The following is a 16947-nucleotide window of genomic DNA, read 5'->3' as shown; positions in this document are numbered from 1 at the left end:
TGCAAAGTCATAATTATCACATTAATGCTGAGTTCCCTGTAGTGAGTCAGAGTCTGAAAACCTGATAGGTGAGGGGAAGTTGAAATGGAAAGAACCTTTTAAGAAGAAAACTGTCATTGTGACACACCAGGTCACTTGACTGAGCTCTTCCTGATGCAAGAGGACAGGTATTCCCCTGGACGGAGGCGGTTAGTGCTGTTAGTGGACAAATGAACTCCTCAGAGACAGGAGGTCGAGGGGGTGGACTCCCTGGGGTGCAACCTGCAGTGTAGAAAGTCTCCAAAAGTCAAATTTGTGTGACGTTCGCCGTGTACATAAGCTGGAGTTTTGCAGCAATATAAATATAATACAGAGACATAGGTTTATATGAATAATAGACATGAACAATGTTGTTTTCAACGTACGCTGCGTCTGTAATCATCATGAATCGATTCACCTGTTCAGTATTTCCTTCCTTGAGAACGACAGGACACACCTCTTGCATTGAAAATATATGATCGATGATCCCGGGCCCTTTCAGGTCACTCCGCATCTCGTTCACACTAAGAACAGATCATGTCCAGAGTGGAGGCATTTAGAGACACAAACCTCCGCTCTCTGCTCAGAGAGCTGCGTACTGACATTGCTATGGCTGTGGATGACCCGTTCCCTCTCGTTTATGGACTGGTGGACAAAAACATCATCACTGAACAACTGCTGAAGGTAAGACTTTAGAAACCCCAAGTTCCATTTTTATTCAACGTATAATATATTGTTTTCTGTCCTAATTACAACCACCATACCTTGGGAATATACCTTAATCCGTGCAATGTTCTCCAAAAAGTAATTTACATAACTTTAATTTAGATTTGGACACAATGTTGCTGGTCATATATATCTTGGACTATATCTTGGACTGCCTATTTCTAAATTTATAGGACACTCTGGAGAAGGAGGGTAGAGAGGGGATCCACAAGGCCATGTACTCCCTGGTGTCCTGGGTGTTGGAGCAGAGCAGATCCACTGTCCAGGCCTTCTGGAGCAACATATCTAAAGACTACAATCAGGACAGCTACCCCAAGCTGCGGACACTGCTCTCTAACCTGCAGTCCAGTATGTGACGCCCAAATACCACCAATATCTTAATTAACTTTGAATACGTCCACCTTCGTTCAAAACTGACTGAACTTGAATCTTGTTTGATAAATTATGACTTAACTGGAGACAAAGGAAAGTAAAATAAAGGTAGAAATAATTCCTCATTCCTCTTCTTTTTTAGTTTCAAGCCTCAAGTGTAATTCTTCCGTACTATTTAGCTGAGCAGTATAAAACCTTGCTTGCACCCGATACACAGAATCAAAGCTGACAAACAGGCTTACTCAAGTCTTGCGGTTGTACATTATTGTGCCTTTTGCTTGTTCTGTTCTGTTTGACAGAAAGAGACGCTTCAGGTTCCAAGAGCGAAAGCAAGTCTTCTGGTGATCACAAAACTCCTCACGGCAAGAAGAGGAGCCACGGGGACAGAGGGACAAACTCCCACGATCAGTGTTCACGGTATCATGCCAAGACGACCGACGGAGAAGGTCATCACCCATAATGCATCTGCTCTGTATCTGTCATCCAACAGGATTACATTAGTCACTGCAGACCACTCTGTTACAAGATTATTCCATGAACGATTAATGCTATAAAACAATTTCTTTAGAGGCAAGGCAACATTTACTTTGACAAGTTTGTATTGTGTTCTTCCAGGGAGTAAAGTAAAGCTGTACAGGGTGAAGAGTGAAGATCCAAACACGCAGCTGCCATCTGCAAACAGTAACTACAATTAAACAGCAATTAAAGTACAAACAATGTTTTCATACTACATCTACATCACTTATCACAAACTTATGTAGCAGGCGTGCAGGTCGTGTCTTCCTCAGTCCAGAGAGGATTCCCCCTTTCGTCTTCCTCCTCGGCCTCCTCCACGGAGCTGCCAGTCAGCCAAGAAGCTAGAGAAAAGTTGCATTTCAAGCACGAGTACAGCTCAGACGGTAAGACGTTGGATAAATAGCAGATTTTTTTTTCTGAATATTAGTAAAACTGTATTGCATTAGAGGAAACATGAGTTCCCAAATCAAACAGCGTGTTTCTTTTTCCTCTTCTAAATTTGAATCAGACCTGAAATATGCCACAAGTGTAACTTGTTATCACTTGTCGTCCTTCATCAGGGTCCACCAAGAAGTCCATTAAAGCGAGTGGGGAGGTCTACACTTGTGCTCCATCACAGGAGACTAATGCAGCTATGTCCAAGTCTACTTGTGCTAAGAAAATATTTCACCACCAGGGGGCGACAACCACAAGCACGGTAGCAAATGTAAGTGCAACTCTCTAACACTTTTACCATAGTCACCTGTCCTTTATATAAAGGTGTGAGATTGTCTTACATGTATGTGTCTCTGTGTGTGTGTGTGAATAGATTCACTATAACGATGACGAGTGTACGGTGTGTAGGGACGGAGGGGAGCTGATCTGTTGTGATGGATGTCCCCGGGCTTTTCATCTGGGCTGCCTCGACCCTCCACTCACATCCATACCGAGGTGAAAAAAAACCCCCAAAGATTTAAATTTATCTCAGTGTAACCGATCAGTGTCTCAGCGTGTGTACTTGTTATTCAGCTCTTGCTCTGAAAAAGAGGTTTGTCTTCTTTGTTTTAATCTGCAGTGGCTCTTGGCAGTGTGAGTGGTGCTGTGGACTCAGAGTGAAAAGAGAGAAAGCTCAAGTACCTCTACAAGTAAGCTGCTGAAGTGTACACAGTTTACACACACGCTGGGAAAAAACATTTGCTAATTTTTATATGAGAATCTCTACAAACTGTAATCAATCATTATTAGATTATAATGACAGTTGTGATTATGGTCAGTGATTTACGACCAAGGTTGTGCCTCTTGAAAGAAAGCTTCATATTTCGAGAATTGTTCATGTCTAAATGAGGGCCGAAGCCAACTGCAGTCACGAAGTTCACATCCCAAATCACCGTCTAATTTGAGCACCTAACTTTGTTTTCTTTTTTATTAAACATTGCTGCTCTGCATTTTCTGATGTTGATCATACTCTAAACACTTGGTTTCTCAGGCGCTTTCTGCTCAGCCTCAGCAGGAAAACACAAACGCCAGCAACTCCATCACAGACGTCTCGTTCTTCCCCTCGCTGTCGTCCTCCCTCACGAGTGTCACAGCGTCTATGAATGCGACCAGTGTCAGAAACCAGGTGAAGTTAATTCTGCTATCTTCTCGTCTCCAGTTTCCTCAGCAACATCTTAATTCAACATTTGCAAAAAACAAAACAAAACAAACGTTTGCTAAATGTGTAAATTTGTGTATCAGTGCTCAGGTGGAGAGTTGGTCCTTCTGAGGGAGGTGTGTGGCGTTTGTCACCTCGGAGGAGGAGACCTGACTCACTGCCTCCAGTGTCTGGAGCGTTTCCACGTACAGTGCCACTTCTCCAAGTAAGACAACCGCTCGTTTCCTGTTTTACATTCACAGTGAAGCATTTTTAGAAGATGATGCGCTGTGCATATTTTACACAAGATCTCAAGAAATCATTATCATTGTGAAAAACACAATAGGAACTCCCTGCTCGTGTTGGAATTGATCAACAGAGTGCATTGAGGGCGTTGCTGTCAGTGATCATTATCTAGCTAATGGCAGCTAATGGTTTATAAATGCACCCTGACATCAGGGTGTATGGTATAATGTATTAAAGTGGCAATCAATGGTTTGTACAAAAGGATACCAGAGATACAAATGAAAGCTGAATCCAAAAAACTGTTTCCTAGAAAATAGCATTTTACATGAGAAGCCCATGTTGAGAATCTTTACTCCTGGAATCCTCCCAAATGTCGGAAATTACATATGGATTGACCGGAACGTCACACAGCACGGAAAACAAACTGACTCACTAAACATTTTTGTACGTTTCAAAGAGGGAGGTCCATCTGTCTGTCCTGCTCCAGGCCGTGGGGCAGCTCTGCAGAGAAGGAGGCTGAATCCAGAGGTGTACAGGTGTGTCTGCACACGAGAACATAAAAAAAAAACAAATATGCCAGAGTGCAATCTGTGTAATCTCTACTGTGTGTCTTCAGCTCGCACCGGTGCTCCAAAACTCAATCAGTCATGATCAGAGTGCCCCCGTATCTGAGCCAATCCTCCGCAAAGATGAACTGGACTCCATCCTGGGATGTGATGTGAGTGGCGCTTCGTTACATGGCCGTACCTCAGATGTAGACACGATATGAATTATATAAAGACACAATATGGCTGCTTCTCTTATCATACGGACTGGAAATGAGTCGGCATGGTAAACACACAGCTTTGAGGACACAACAACAAGTGAAGGGGAGAGGGGATGTGTCATGGTGAAATATGTGTTGTGTCTTCGCTGCGCTGGAGTTTTATTCTGATTTTATGTTTACGAATTATAAAGAGAAGATTGATCTCCAAAAACATTGCTCAAACACATATCACTGTACATATTGCTGGGGCGACTGAGAATGTGTCGAAGTTGTAAATCTACGTGAATGTTTTTAATAATGTCACACACATGGTTTCCAGTATGAGTTTTCCTGTTGTGTTTTTCATCGCAGCAGAGCTCCATTGACGGCATCTTGCAGTGGACTTTCCACAACATCTCTCGACCTCTTCCAGACTCCCAGGGATACTACCAGTGACTTGCATGCGATATTGTAAATAAGCACCAATGAAATTAATACCAATTAAACAAACCGAATTAAACAAACCGAATTAATATGTAGAGTGATGCTTGTTCATGAAATAAATGTCTGGCGGCTACACTTTAATTGGACGTGTTTTTGCATTGCATGGCTGGATTATTCATTAATTCATTCATCTTCTGTAACCGCTTGTCCTCTAGAGGGTCGCGGGGGTGATGGAGCCTATCCCAGCTGTCATTGGGCAACAGGTCGCCAGTCTATCAGGGATAGACAGACGACCATTCACATTCACATGCACACCTACAGGGTTAAATGGCCAATTTAGAATCACCAATTAACCTAATGAGCATGTCTTTGGACAGACACAGGGAGAACATACAAACTCCACACAGAAAGGCCCTAGTTGGAATCAAACCCAGAACCTTCTTGCTGTGAGGCATCAGTGCTGACCACCACACCACTGTGCGTTCAAATATCTCAGTCCAGTGCACCTATGCTGTAAAGATTTTACCAAACAAAACTCTGTTTTAAAAATGTGCACCATGAACTGTAGCTATAAACCATGGCTCTAACTAGATTTGGACTTTGGTTGTACCTTTTTTTTGTTGCCTGTCCTTATTTTAACCCCATATACAAGATGTCCTGTGCAGCATTGCAACATGTTTGATGAGGACCAACTCTCTCGGGGTCGGCACTGACGTGGGAGCGCTGGCAGCGGGCCATGGACAACTCTGCTCAGGCCAGACTTCATCTAAAAAACAGAAACAACTTAACTTTGTCATCCCTTCACTGCGGGGGTCCTGAAAACTTTCAGATGGTGTATTTCAATTTGATTTGAGGTTCTAGCAGTTTATGTGTTTATATGTTGAGGTTTATTTTCTGTCAGAGCCTCCAGAGACACATCAATGTTAGAAGAGAGTAAAGCGTAACAGCGTATGAATGCACACATGGATAGTGGTTAAAAGAGGGGACAATGCAAACATGTGTCCTCTTCCTCCTCTCTGCGTTTGGATCTGGAGAAGAGCTCTAACATCACACCAGATGGTTTCAATACAATGAGGCATGCACGCTGAGAAATGCCTCTGTTTAACAGGAATTCCTTGAGGACTATATCACTTAGATGAGGAATGTTGTTTTTGTCATGCGATTCATGAATGTTAGCATGACTGCCAGAGGGATGGAGCTCGGCCAGGCAGCGCGCAGATTCCTCTCCCCTTGGTATTCGGTTGCTATGGCTCCCAGCTTCTACAGGCCCAAAACAGAGGATGAGAAACATGCTCTTTGCAGCGTGTGTGTGTGTGTGTGCGCACACAGCTCTGTTTATTTATCAGTCCACTTTCTAAATGGCTCATGAAACATCCTGCATACTTGAGGGCTCTGTGTCCTTGAAGGAAAGGCGGCATCTCTGACGCAGGGAGAGGGAGAATATTTTACTCAAAGACAGTAACAAATCTGACACGAATTAGCCTCAGAGTGTGCGTAAGTAGTAGAAAATAATCCTTTTTAAATTTGTGTCTGAACTGTAGCTGTAAATAATTTTCCCATTTTCCAAATCATATCAGCTGAAAGGAATATTTGGCATAAATTCCACCACTAGGCGGCTCCCATCCCATCACAAGATTTCACTGGACCGTGACTCTCGAGAAACCGTTGCAATACGATAAGAGGAAGAATTTCCTCCTGTAAAACAATGTTTGCGCTTGTAGAGAAGAGGGAATTACCCAGATTTTATCAGAACAAAAGGCAACAGTTCCACATGCGAGGACATAAATTACATGACGAGAATGAACTGAGCAGTCTTGTGGTAAATATTTCAGAGAGAGACACTGCACTGTTGTTTCCACCACATTTGTTACACAGCTGTAAAGTACGACTTAATTGGGATATCAAACTTTTATATACAAATGTGTAATCGGTTTATGCAGCATGATACAGAATGAGATTAGTGGCCTCAAACTACATCAAAATGCTGCTCTCTGGCGACCCCCACTCTTGTACTTTATGTCTAAGTAAAACTATAATTGTGAGGCTCATTACAGGCATTCTTTTAACTTTACTTACAGCAAATGTCTTATCTTTGTCCAGACTCTTCTTCTTGTGTTTGTGAAATGGTACGGAGTCATTTATCATCAGATTAAGAACTATTTAACAGAATGAATGTGCAAAACTAACAGCAAATCGACGCAAACGCTTGGTGAGTACTTCAATGTATGTCCTAAACTGTTGGCTGATTCACTTGTTTTGCATCATACTGCAACCGACTTACTTATTTCCTGCCACACCGCATTCTTATATGATGTCTAAGGAGACAGGTCACAAAGGTTGTCAGGGGTATTAGCAGTGTGCTGCTTGAGGTTTGAGTCGTGGTTTTATTTTTGTCTGAAACAATAGGTGTCTGTGTTGTTGTGTGTAGAGAAGACGAGGAAATAAACACTTAAACATTAGTTTACATCCACTGACCCGTAAAAAAATCTCATTGATTCATCAGGAAAAATAAATAAATGCTGCTTTACGGGAGAGGCTGAGTGTTTCTCAGATGACGGTCTTCATATTTGGGAAGTGAGTGGGACCCATATCTACCCTCGATTTTCTGCTTCAGCCGGTGTGAATTCGCAAGGTTAAATTCCTCAGACACGCATCCTGTTACAAGTCTGTTGGTCACAGGCCTGGAAATTCTTTGTAAAAATACGATAGGTGAAATTCCCACGGCTTGGGCATCCTCTCAGCCTCGTTTCTTTTGGCACTGTAAAAAAAATCTGCGGGCAGCCTTCCAGTGTGTGTTCCTGCCGGGCCACCGCTGGTCTGCTCTAAAGAGTTGAGGTCTGCACGACTTCCAGTCAGGACCCTTCGCTCTTTGTTCGTACTATTGTTGTGGGCAGGAAATTGCCTACGAGGCGCCCTGCACAGTCTTGGCATGAAACTGCGAGCAGACGGATTTACTACTTTGAACCACTGAGCGTAAACAGAACATGACATTTTGCATATATCAAACTTTGATACCAGTTGTTTTTAGTAACAACATGTTCTGGATAAATGCACATATTTAGTTCATCCTCATGTCCTGGACTGTGTACCCACTTTGTTTATCTATTGATAAGCGTAGACCTCACTACAGGCATTATGTTTACGAGTGAATGAGCACATTGACCTTAATTCATATTGATTGTTCGAGCCGCTGCTGTTTCCCATGATTACTCACCGTGTTATAATGATGGATATGATGTTTTAATGTCACAGTAATATTACGAAGTAACTTAATATGGCTGAACAAATGCTACTGTACGTATAACCTAGTGCTTTCACAAAATAACTTTCTGTATTAACTGAAAACTAACTCTTAACTGTTTCTACAACTGGCTGTTTTTATTGCACCAGAAAACTGTAAATAACTGAGCAGTGACGGCATGGAGGGAGGAAGCCATAATAAAACAGTATTGTGTGTTGTGTGTACCGAGTATTTAATTACACAACCATGGGGTTAGGCTTGTTGAGCTCTTAGAAGGTGATCCCATTTTTATTTGTGGTCAGGGGGTTTTAAGGCGAGAGTGTGGGACTTTCACATACAAACGAATGTGACTAAGCTTTTAAAAATTCACGGCCCATTAGGAAAAACACGGATCATCCAGGGCGGCTACAGGGGCGTGGTGGTTAGCACTGATACCTCATTCTCCCTGTGTCTGCGTGGGTTCTCTACGGGTTCTCCGGCTTCCTCCCACTGTCCAAAGACATGGCAACAGACTGTTGTTAGTGGGGGCCTTTGAGGTGAGGTGTGGATCAGACTTGTTCCAGTGCATCCCAGAGATACTTGATCAGCTTGGGATCTAGTGAATTTGGAGGCCAGGTCAACACCTTGTGCCGTGCTTTCATGTTTCTTGTGTGTGCCTGTGTCAGTCTGCATCCTGCTGGGGATGGCTGCTGACATCAAGGAGTGTCATTGCTATCGGGTGGGGGTGCCTGTTGTGAACTTTGAATTGTCACGAAATGGTCAATGTTATTTACTTCTCCGGTCATAATGTTATGCCTGGTGAAGTATTAAACACATGCATTTGCAGTGTTTGTGTTATTACTCAGAAGGGGAAGACACATGTTCTGCACTGTACCTTCAAGTATCATCATTCATTAACAGAATCCTCTAAGAACTAAGCTTATGAATTATAGTTTTGCAGTATTTGAACTACTCCACCAGTGTAGTGTGTTGCATGTCAGTTTAGACGACGTCTCGGAAAGAATCTACTCTGTCCAGCAGAGATACTAAAAATATATTTTTTTCATTTCCACACGTTCTTCTCAAAATCTGGACCCTGCATTCTCCACAATGCAACTCAACTATTGGCAGCTGGGTTAGAAGTTATAGGTGCATCATTTTTATCAGAAAGTATTTCAGTTTCATACCACTTTATACTTTTTCCCCACAAAGCTGCCATGTGAAATGTTAGTGCAGATTGAGATAATTGTTCATACAAACTTAGTTCATAAAGTAATGTGCGCTGTTACTGATTAAACTGACTAACAGGGAAAGTCATTAAAATACCTCTGTCTCAACCAGCTCAGAAGATCAAACTTTTCATCAACTACAACAATCCATATCATTATTTGAACAGAAGCATGAGTCAATGGGATCTATGTAAATGAACAAGCGATCTAGAGGGGGCAACTAATTAAGGTTTGTAGTAGTTCAACACAGCGATGGCATGCAGCCTCAGGAGGTTCAACATTATAAACGTCAAATGTGCTTACCGCAAGTATGTTGGCTCAGAATAAATATTGTTTTTTTAGAAACCTCTGTTTCTCTGTTTGATTTGGTGTCAAGGTGCCAACATTCCTGCGTTACATAAGAGTGGTCTGAAGTCAATAAAGTCTGAGACCTTATTTGTGTTTCTGATCTCGCTGGAGTAGATCAGAACATACTGTTAGCTGGGGGAACACACACACACACACATCCACACCCACACACACACACACACACACACACTACCACCAACACAGCTGTGTCACATGCCTTTCCTATTCTGCCAAAGTACATTTCTCTCTTCTCTCTCCTGACATGAAGTTTCCACTTTAAGTAAAAAGTCAAGGTCACGTTTCCTTCCTGGTTTGAGTGATGCTCAAGCTGTAACCCTGATAGTGGCGGGGTGTAAGTCAAAAACAATGATCGCTCTTCTCATATTTTTTTCTTTTATCAATATACCTATGGCCTTTCTTTTTAACCATGCAGCCGAGAACCAACATGCTGATAAATCGCAACACAACAAGACTAAACTGACAAGACAGCGGCTCCTCGGCATCTAGCTATTTGTCTAGACATCTCGCTAATTTGAAGCGGTTCACAGCAATTTATTAAAGCTCATGAAGTCACTGTCTGTGGCCGCATCCCGTCTCTGTCTTTCTTGTTCTGTTTGGAGTAGTATGGTCAGCTCTGAAAACTTCTAAACCTCTGGTTAGGGAGAGAAAAAAAAAATCTCCACTAACTGTTGCTGTTTGAATTGTGTGTCCCCTGAGGAGGCCAGATAATGATACGCTGGCAGGGCAGATTGCAGGGTTGCCATCGGCCTGGAACTGTAAACACAGCGGAGAAGGCTCGTTAGGACATTCCAGAAAAGTCCTCAACTGGGGATTCTTGGAAGAGCTTCTCTGGTGTTTGCATTCTTGCTGTGGGACAGCAGCGCTAACAGGGCTTCTTGTGATCACTGCTCTCTCTCGAGTGAGAATGATAAGAGGAGGGGAGGAATGAGGGGGCATTCCTCTGCACACTGTGAAGTGGCCTTTAGGGACACAAGCAGGAATGAATAATAGTTTCTGCTCACCGATTAGGCGTAACATTATGACCAACAGGTGAGCAGAAACAAGTTCAAAACATATCACGCTTTTAAGAGTCAACAATGTTCCCATGAGAAAACCAAAGTTGTGGCCTGGACTGTGAAAGAATGATCAAAAACCAACTTTAAAGCAGTTCCAGGTGATCATTCTCTGCACTTTCACCATCACGAGCTGCCACCACCACACTCTCCTGTTGTTTTCATTTTGTTATTTCACAGCAAACAGCAAAAAAAGTTTTATTATTATACCTTTAAGTGAATCTTGTGGGATGTATGTAACTTTTACTGGACAGGTGCCACAAGTGATAGTTATGAAAGCTAAACCCCTGTGGAGCTCTTAGCTAACATGCTAAGCAATTATAAGAGCAGGAGAGGAGACGGGTCAGGTTGCTAATTTTCTCGCTAACATTGGCTACCAGAAGCTAATACCTGAGCGAGTAGAGGTTAGCAAAGAATTGTGGGCGGCACAGTGGCGTGGTGGTTAGCACTGATGCCTCACAGCGAGAAAGGTTGTGGGTTCGAATCCATTGGCTGGGTTCTCCCTGTGTCTGTGTGTTTTCTCTCCGGGTACTCTGGCTTCCTCCCACTGTGACATGCTCGCCTTTAGGTGTGTGAATGGTTGTCTGTCTCTCTGTGTTGGTCCTGTGATAGACTGGCGACCTGTCCAGGGTGTACCCCGCCTCTCGCCCAGAGATGACCCTCCAGAGGACAAGCGGTTACAGAAAGTAAATGAAAGACTGAATGAATTTTAAAGAATTGTTATTTGTTCTGGAGATTCATTGTTTTGGTTTTATAGTCCAAACGCTTTACTGTTTGGGTTCAGAGCTTGTTTTCTGTTATTTCCAGTTATAATAAAAAAGACAATGAATCCCCATGTGTGTTAGGCCTACTGGAGCATATAGCATCTAAAAATGTAAACACATCCACCATGACTGAAGTGAAGAGGGAGTTATTACTGGACTTGAATTTGACCAAAATATGACTTTACATTAAATTAATGTTGCTCACTGTTTGTTGGATGTTTATGTCAAGGACCAGGCAACATGCAACATTGGTTCTCCGCTGGTGCCGGAGGCCACACGGTAGCTGTGTAAAACAAACTATGTGGATCATCCAAAAACGTGCCTCTCTTGTTCATGTTTGCGCTGTTGAGGGTCCTTCAGATTTGCTCCGACTGCAGAAAAGACTGGACAAAGAGCTTCTTTGTAATGGGGTGAAACCAAGTTTTAACGTGTAGCCATTGCTTCACTCTGGTTTGTGCTTTTTCATTCTTTGTGTGTGTGCATGTCACGGCTGAAGCCGACCTTTCAACCAAACTGGGCTGCTGGCTTGTTGGAGGGCTGCTTGCAAGCGTGTTTCCATAGCCTCTGCGTTGGTCCTTCACTCTGCATAGATGGAGAGCTACACAATTATTATTATTTTTCTTTTTTTTTTTGAACAAAAACAGCTAGGATGATGCCCCCTTCCCTAAAACTAAACTGATTGTAAATATACAAAAGCAGTGCATGATTAAAGTCAGAATTTTCTAAATGTAAAACCCTAAAATGCGATAATACTGACTAGTTTTTCACTTTTCTGCTTCAGGGTGACTTGCTCATTCCTCTAAAAACACTTTGTTGAAATAAGGTCATCGCAGCACAAACAAGATGAGCTATGGTGTCTGTGGGAAACTGCGTAATGTCGGGATCATAGCTGATCCTAGCTGAAACCGCGTCACAATGTTTGACTTGTGGAGCGTTTTTAAGGAGTGGATGAATGAACCTTGAAGATACCTCTCAAGTGTCATTCACTATTAAGGATAACCAGTTGTTCCAGTTGTTGGTCACTCTTACAGCACGTTTAGTTTTTAAAATTGTGTTTATTTTCTATCTCAGTGAGAGTGAAATGGGTCTTGATGGAATAACGTTTGGATCAGTTGTGTTGAGAAGTAATTTGGAGGAAGATTAAACGTGATTAAAAGCGTAAGGCCTTCCAATCAGTGACAGATATTATAAACACGCTGATAATGGGAACAGATGCACTGACATTCAGTCAGCATCAAAAACATATTAGTGATACTGCTTCCCCCCCAAGAACATTAACGACACAATGCCGACACAGCTGATCTGCTGACAGCTTTATCTATCTGGGTCAATGCACAATGTGACTTTTCATTAACTCAAAGATTCAAATGATTTTTTTTCCCCCCAGTTCAAATTATCGACCATTTAAATTATTCACAGAATAGATATTTTCCCCCTGGTTTCTCGCCGCGGTTTTAAAAATAGTCCGCCTGTGTAAAATAAGACAATGAGCTTCTTATGGTTAACACAATACGACCTCTGTGTGTCAGCAGACATGTCCAGGCCTTGAGTTGCAACCATTAACATATCTCACAGCTGAATCATCGTGACTTACTGGTAGTAACAACAAAGATGGAAGTCATCAGTAAGATAATGGATTTTTCCAGTTGACACTTTTAGAAATTGTTTGATTTGCACAACGGGCTCACAGCAAACCAAGCAGAAAAACAAGCTGCCACAGAGGGACTCGTTCCACTGTCAAAATCTTTTCTCTTTCTGGTTTTTATGTGTGGGAAAGAAACTGTGTCTCATTTAACGCCCTCTGTGAAAAGACACATTGTTGTTTTGAGTTTTGTCGAGTTCATTTTAATCAGTTAAGCCGCACAAACACAACTGTAGTCACTTCTTTTATTCTGTCAAAGCCTTAGATAAACTCGTATCCCATGTGTTTTAATAATAACAATAATAATAATAATCAAAATCAGTTAGTCCGTTAGTCAGTCAGCATAAAAAAAAATATAAAATGAAAATAATTAAAAATAAAAATATTACAGTCAATAAAAACATTTTAATATTTATTTTTTTAAACTCAAGTGTGTGGAGGATAAGTGTCTAGACTTAACCAGGGGTTGTTGCACAATGGTGGTGACTAAACTCTACATGATTGCACAATATAATTATGACAGTTAATAGCAGTATGAGTGTAGTGTACGCATGTTTACGTATAAAATAAAGGAGAAATTTGTGTTCGTAGATCACATCACACCGGCAGATTAATTGGAAACATCCTCATTAAAAAAAAAAACATTAAAGGTGCCCTGTGAAACGTTTGTCTCCCCCTTTCTGTTAGTGAGGGTACTTACACAAATATACTGTTAATACTTGGCAATGATGGATGTTTACAGTCTACAATACCTCAGTCCCGCCTTTTCTTTCGGGAAATGCCACACCAACGCTAATCTGTTTCCTCATGCCAACCATTTTCAGAAACGTGGATCAGAAACGTTTCTTGGACACTTTCCAGTTTTCTGTCTTCCTGCCAAACGAGGTGAATTCGCAGAACCTAAATTACACTGAATCAAATACTGACCACAGGTAAAGCTGGATCTAAACAGTTTGTTGTGTATTTAAATACACTCTTTGACATTTGATTTAAACTTTATTTTGTGCTGTAAAAAAAAAGGTAATGACTGCATGTCATCATTTGTTTGACTTGTTCAGCATGTAATGTAATGAATGTGCGCTATGTAACTACAGTTTTAAAAAGTCAGACATGACATACCCCGAGATACACCCTGCTTTGTAAATAAAGCTGTAATGAATGCCATCTGCAGACGCCATAAATACTTTTACTACTTGATTTAGAGTCCAAATAAGGCTTCAAAAATTCCCAGCCTTCCATCACATCCATCGCTCCGCAGGTCATTATGTCCATCATCTACCTGCTCATCCTCTCCTCTCACACACCCCTACCACACCCCCACTCTCAATCCCAGCCCACATTCCCCTCATTGCTTCTGGGCCATGGAAAGCCCCTGGTACATTTTCAGAGCTGCTGAGCTCGTATACAGACACCCTCTCTCTCTCTCTCTTTTCACGGTGCTGCTGGCCAGAACCAGCCATCAGATCACATGCTATGTGCAGCCTCAGCAGCAGAGGAGCACAGCTATTTGCTGGGGGCACACATGCTGGGGCCCGAATGAATGACTGGCATTCTGGTGACCTCCCAGGATGGCAGCCGCCCGCTGGGGTGGAAGACTGTTTTAGGACAGGGTGTCGTGGCTTGTCGCTGTGTCATTCGTCTGCAGTAGGCATGTTGTCTCCGGGGCAGAAGGCTGCAAAATGAATTCACACCTTGAAAGGTCAGCTTTGGCCGGTATTTATAAAGAGCGTCGCAGCTATGCCGCAGAGTAACAATGTTCAGGTTGGTTCAGTTTTGCGAATTGTCAGTTAAGATGACGATAAGTGAGACTTTAATTGGATCTGCTCTATGATGTAAGTCCAGCTCAACTGTCTGTTTTGAGAGTCTAATGAACGATATACACCACCTTCCTGATATTATAACCACCTTCCTAATATTGTGTAGGTCTCCCTTGTGCCAACAGACTCATCAGAGAATGGACATGGGCCTTCTGACGGAACAAAATGTTGTTAGGAGGGGTGAGTTGAGTCCTATGGGTTGAGGGAAGGGATCTTTGTGGATCAGGCTTGTTCCAGAGCATCCCACAGATACATGATCACTTGATCCCACTTGATCAGTTTGAGATCTAGTGAATTTAGAGGCCAGGTTAACACCTTGTGCTGTTCTTCATGTTTTTTGAGTTGTTCCTAAACTGTTTTCGTGTGTGTTCCTGTGTCAGGCTGCATCCTGCTGGGGATGTCTGCTGCCATCAAGGAGTGTCATTGCTATGGGGTGGGGGTACCTGGTCTGCTCTAGGTGGGTGGTACATGTCTAAGTAACAGCCACATGAATGCCAGGTTTCCCAGCAGAACGTTGTACTGTCACAAGATGGTCAGTGTTATTCATTCTCCTGTCAGTGGTCATAATGTTATGCCTGATCAATTTAAGTCTTTATTACACAGGGTATAACAAGTCACTTTTTAATCAAATGTCTGGATATGAGTAGCCTGTGGCCTATATCTTATCCGTGCACTTTTTAGTCAGCTCAAAGAGAAGTGAAAGAAATGAAGCGGGGTAAATGAGGCGATGGGAAGAAAATGGAAAAGTGAACATCATTACAGTGACACTCAGCTATTTGCCCTCAGAGCTGTATGAGTAATGCGCGTGAACAGAGGCCAAATATTCAGTGTTATGAGACAAAAAGAAACACTAACGTTACCATGGTGTTGTCAACATGTGGATCTTGTGTGTTAAAGGTGCAATATGAATATTTCCCAGTTTCCCAGTGCAAAATCCCCATTGAATCAGGGGCTTTTTCAGAATACTTTATCGAACAGAGACATAAAAAAGGAAAAGGGCAGTCTCAAACTGTATTTAAGCAATGTGTTATTCACTATCTCTGACCTTTGTTGGACATTTCTGTTTCAACTCCTCTGTTGTGCATCTAACTGACCTACAAGAAAATGACCTACTAAGTTAATGTAGCAGTCTGCTTACTAAAGCACTGTCCTTTAAAAGCTTTACACATATAGCTACTCGTCTCATTTTAGATTTCCTTTCATTTTTGAATGCTTGCAAGACTGACTTCAACACGGCAAAGTACAATGCACAAGAGGCCTTCTCGGATATCACGGCAAAAGGAGAAAAATGCGGACTTTCCAGTTCTGCAGACAGAGAGATGGGCGCATGTGGTCTCTTTGAAAAACACAGCCAAGCAACACAGTTGAACAAAGGGAACGACAAAATCGTCTAAGTTTGAGGTCCGCTCGGATCGAACATATTGAAGCTCGACATAAAGACCGAAAACAGAGGGAAAGTGCTAGCTAGGCTCATATTAGCTCTTAAACCTGTGAGTTACCATGTTATGTTTTAGTTGTTTATTTGAAGAGGAACAAAAGAGTATAAGTTATAAGGTTTTCGCTGGAAGTGGTGACCAATTTCCTGTCCTTACACTAAGCTAAACTAAGCTAAGATAAGCTAGGCTAGGCTAGGCTAGGCTAGGCTAGGCTAAATTAAGTTTAAAAACACATAGCCCTTGTTAAGTGCATTATTCCAAACTTTAGAACTACTCCAGGCCACATCTTGCACACATAATCCCACTTTTACTACCTAAAATTTACCCACAGATATTGCAGAACTAGACATCTGTGTTGTAATCTGCATAGATTCATCTCTAGTGACTCATGTCTGAAGTCTGTTTGCCATAAATGCCTGGAAATTCCCTTTTAACGTCGTGAGACTTGTTGCAACAGGCAGCGCTTCTCGACTTTTAAACAAACAGGTAACCGATCTATTTCTTTTTTTCCTTTGCTATTAATTCAAACAGGTGTCAAAGAGGAATCTGATCATGCGTGCCTACTTGCTTTTGACATAATTTCATCTGGAAACCAACCCTGGAATCAGAATCCAAGCCATTGCGAAACACGACTACATGGGAAGCTCGTTGTCAGCGGTTTCCTGAGAACAGGATACCACTTGAGCACACCTTGTCTTTGTCTATTGTGTGAACGAGGAAGCAGTGGAGGGATGTGAGA

At 42.2% G+C, this 16947-nt stretch overlaps 1 protein-coding gene across 1 annotated transcript; it reads left to right on the top strand.

Moving 5' to 3' along the window:
* The first annotated feature begins 426 nt into the window (after positions 1-426).
* On the top strand, positions 427-4845 carry aire (autoimmune regulator). The gene is made up of 13 exons (XM_084545908.1): positions 427-702; positions 918-1092; positions 1416-1562; positions 1732-1797; positions 1878-2015; positions 2193-2338; positions 2441-2562; positions 2687-2756; positions 3098-3232; positions 3349-3470; positions 3948-4026; positions 4107-4208; positions 4608-4845. The coding sequence occupies exons 1-13, from the start codon at positions 556-558 to the stop codon at positions 4689-4691; spliced, it is 1533 nt and encodes a 510-aa protein (XP_084402034.1). The 5' UTR covers positions 427-555; the 3' UTR covers positions 4692-4845.
* Positions 4846-16947: the final 12102 nt, after the last annotated feature.

This window comes from Chelon labrosus (genome assembly GCF_963514085.1).
Source record: "Chelon labrosus genome assembly, chromosome: 6".
Lineage (NCBI taxonomy): Eukaryota > Metazoa > Chordata > Actinopteri > Mugiliformes > Mugilidae > Chelon > Chelon labrosus.
This window is presented reverse-complemented; position numbering and strand designations above follow the sequence as displayed.

Bases quoted from the DNA above. Each gene is read 5' to 3' on its own strand.
- aire (XM_084545908.1), top strand. From the start codon at position 556: ATGTCCAGAGTGGAGGCATTTAGAGACACAAACCTCCGCTCTCTGCTC. The intron at 1,093-1,415 runs GTATGTGACGCC...TCTGTTTGACAG, and splicing joins GCTCTCTAACCTGCAGTCCA to AAAGAGACGCTTCAGGTTCC. The intron at 2,016-2,192 runs GTAAGACGTTGG...GTCCTTCATCAG, and splicing joins GCACGAGTACAGCTCAGACG to GGTCCACCAAGAAGTCCATT.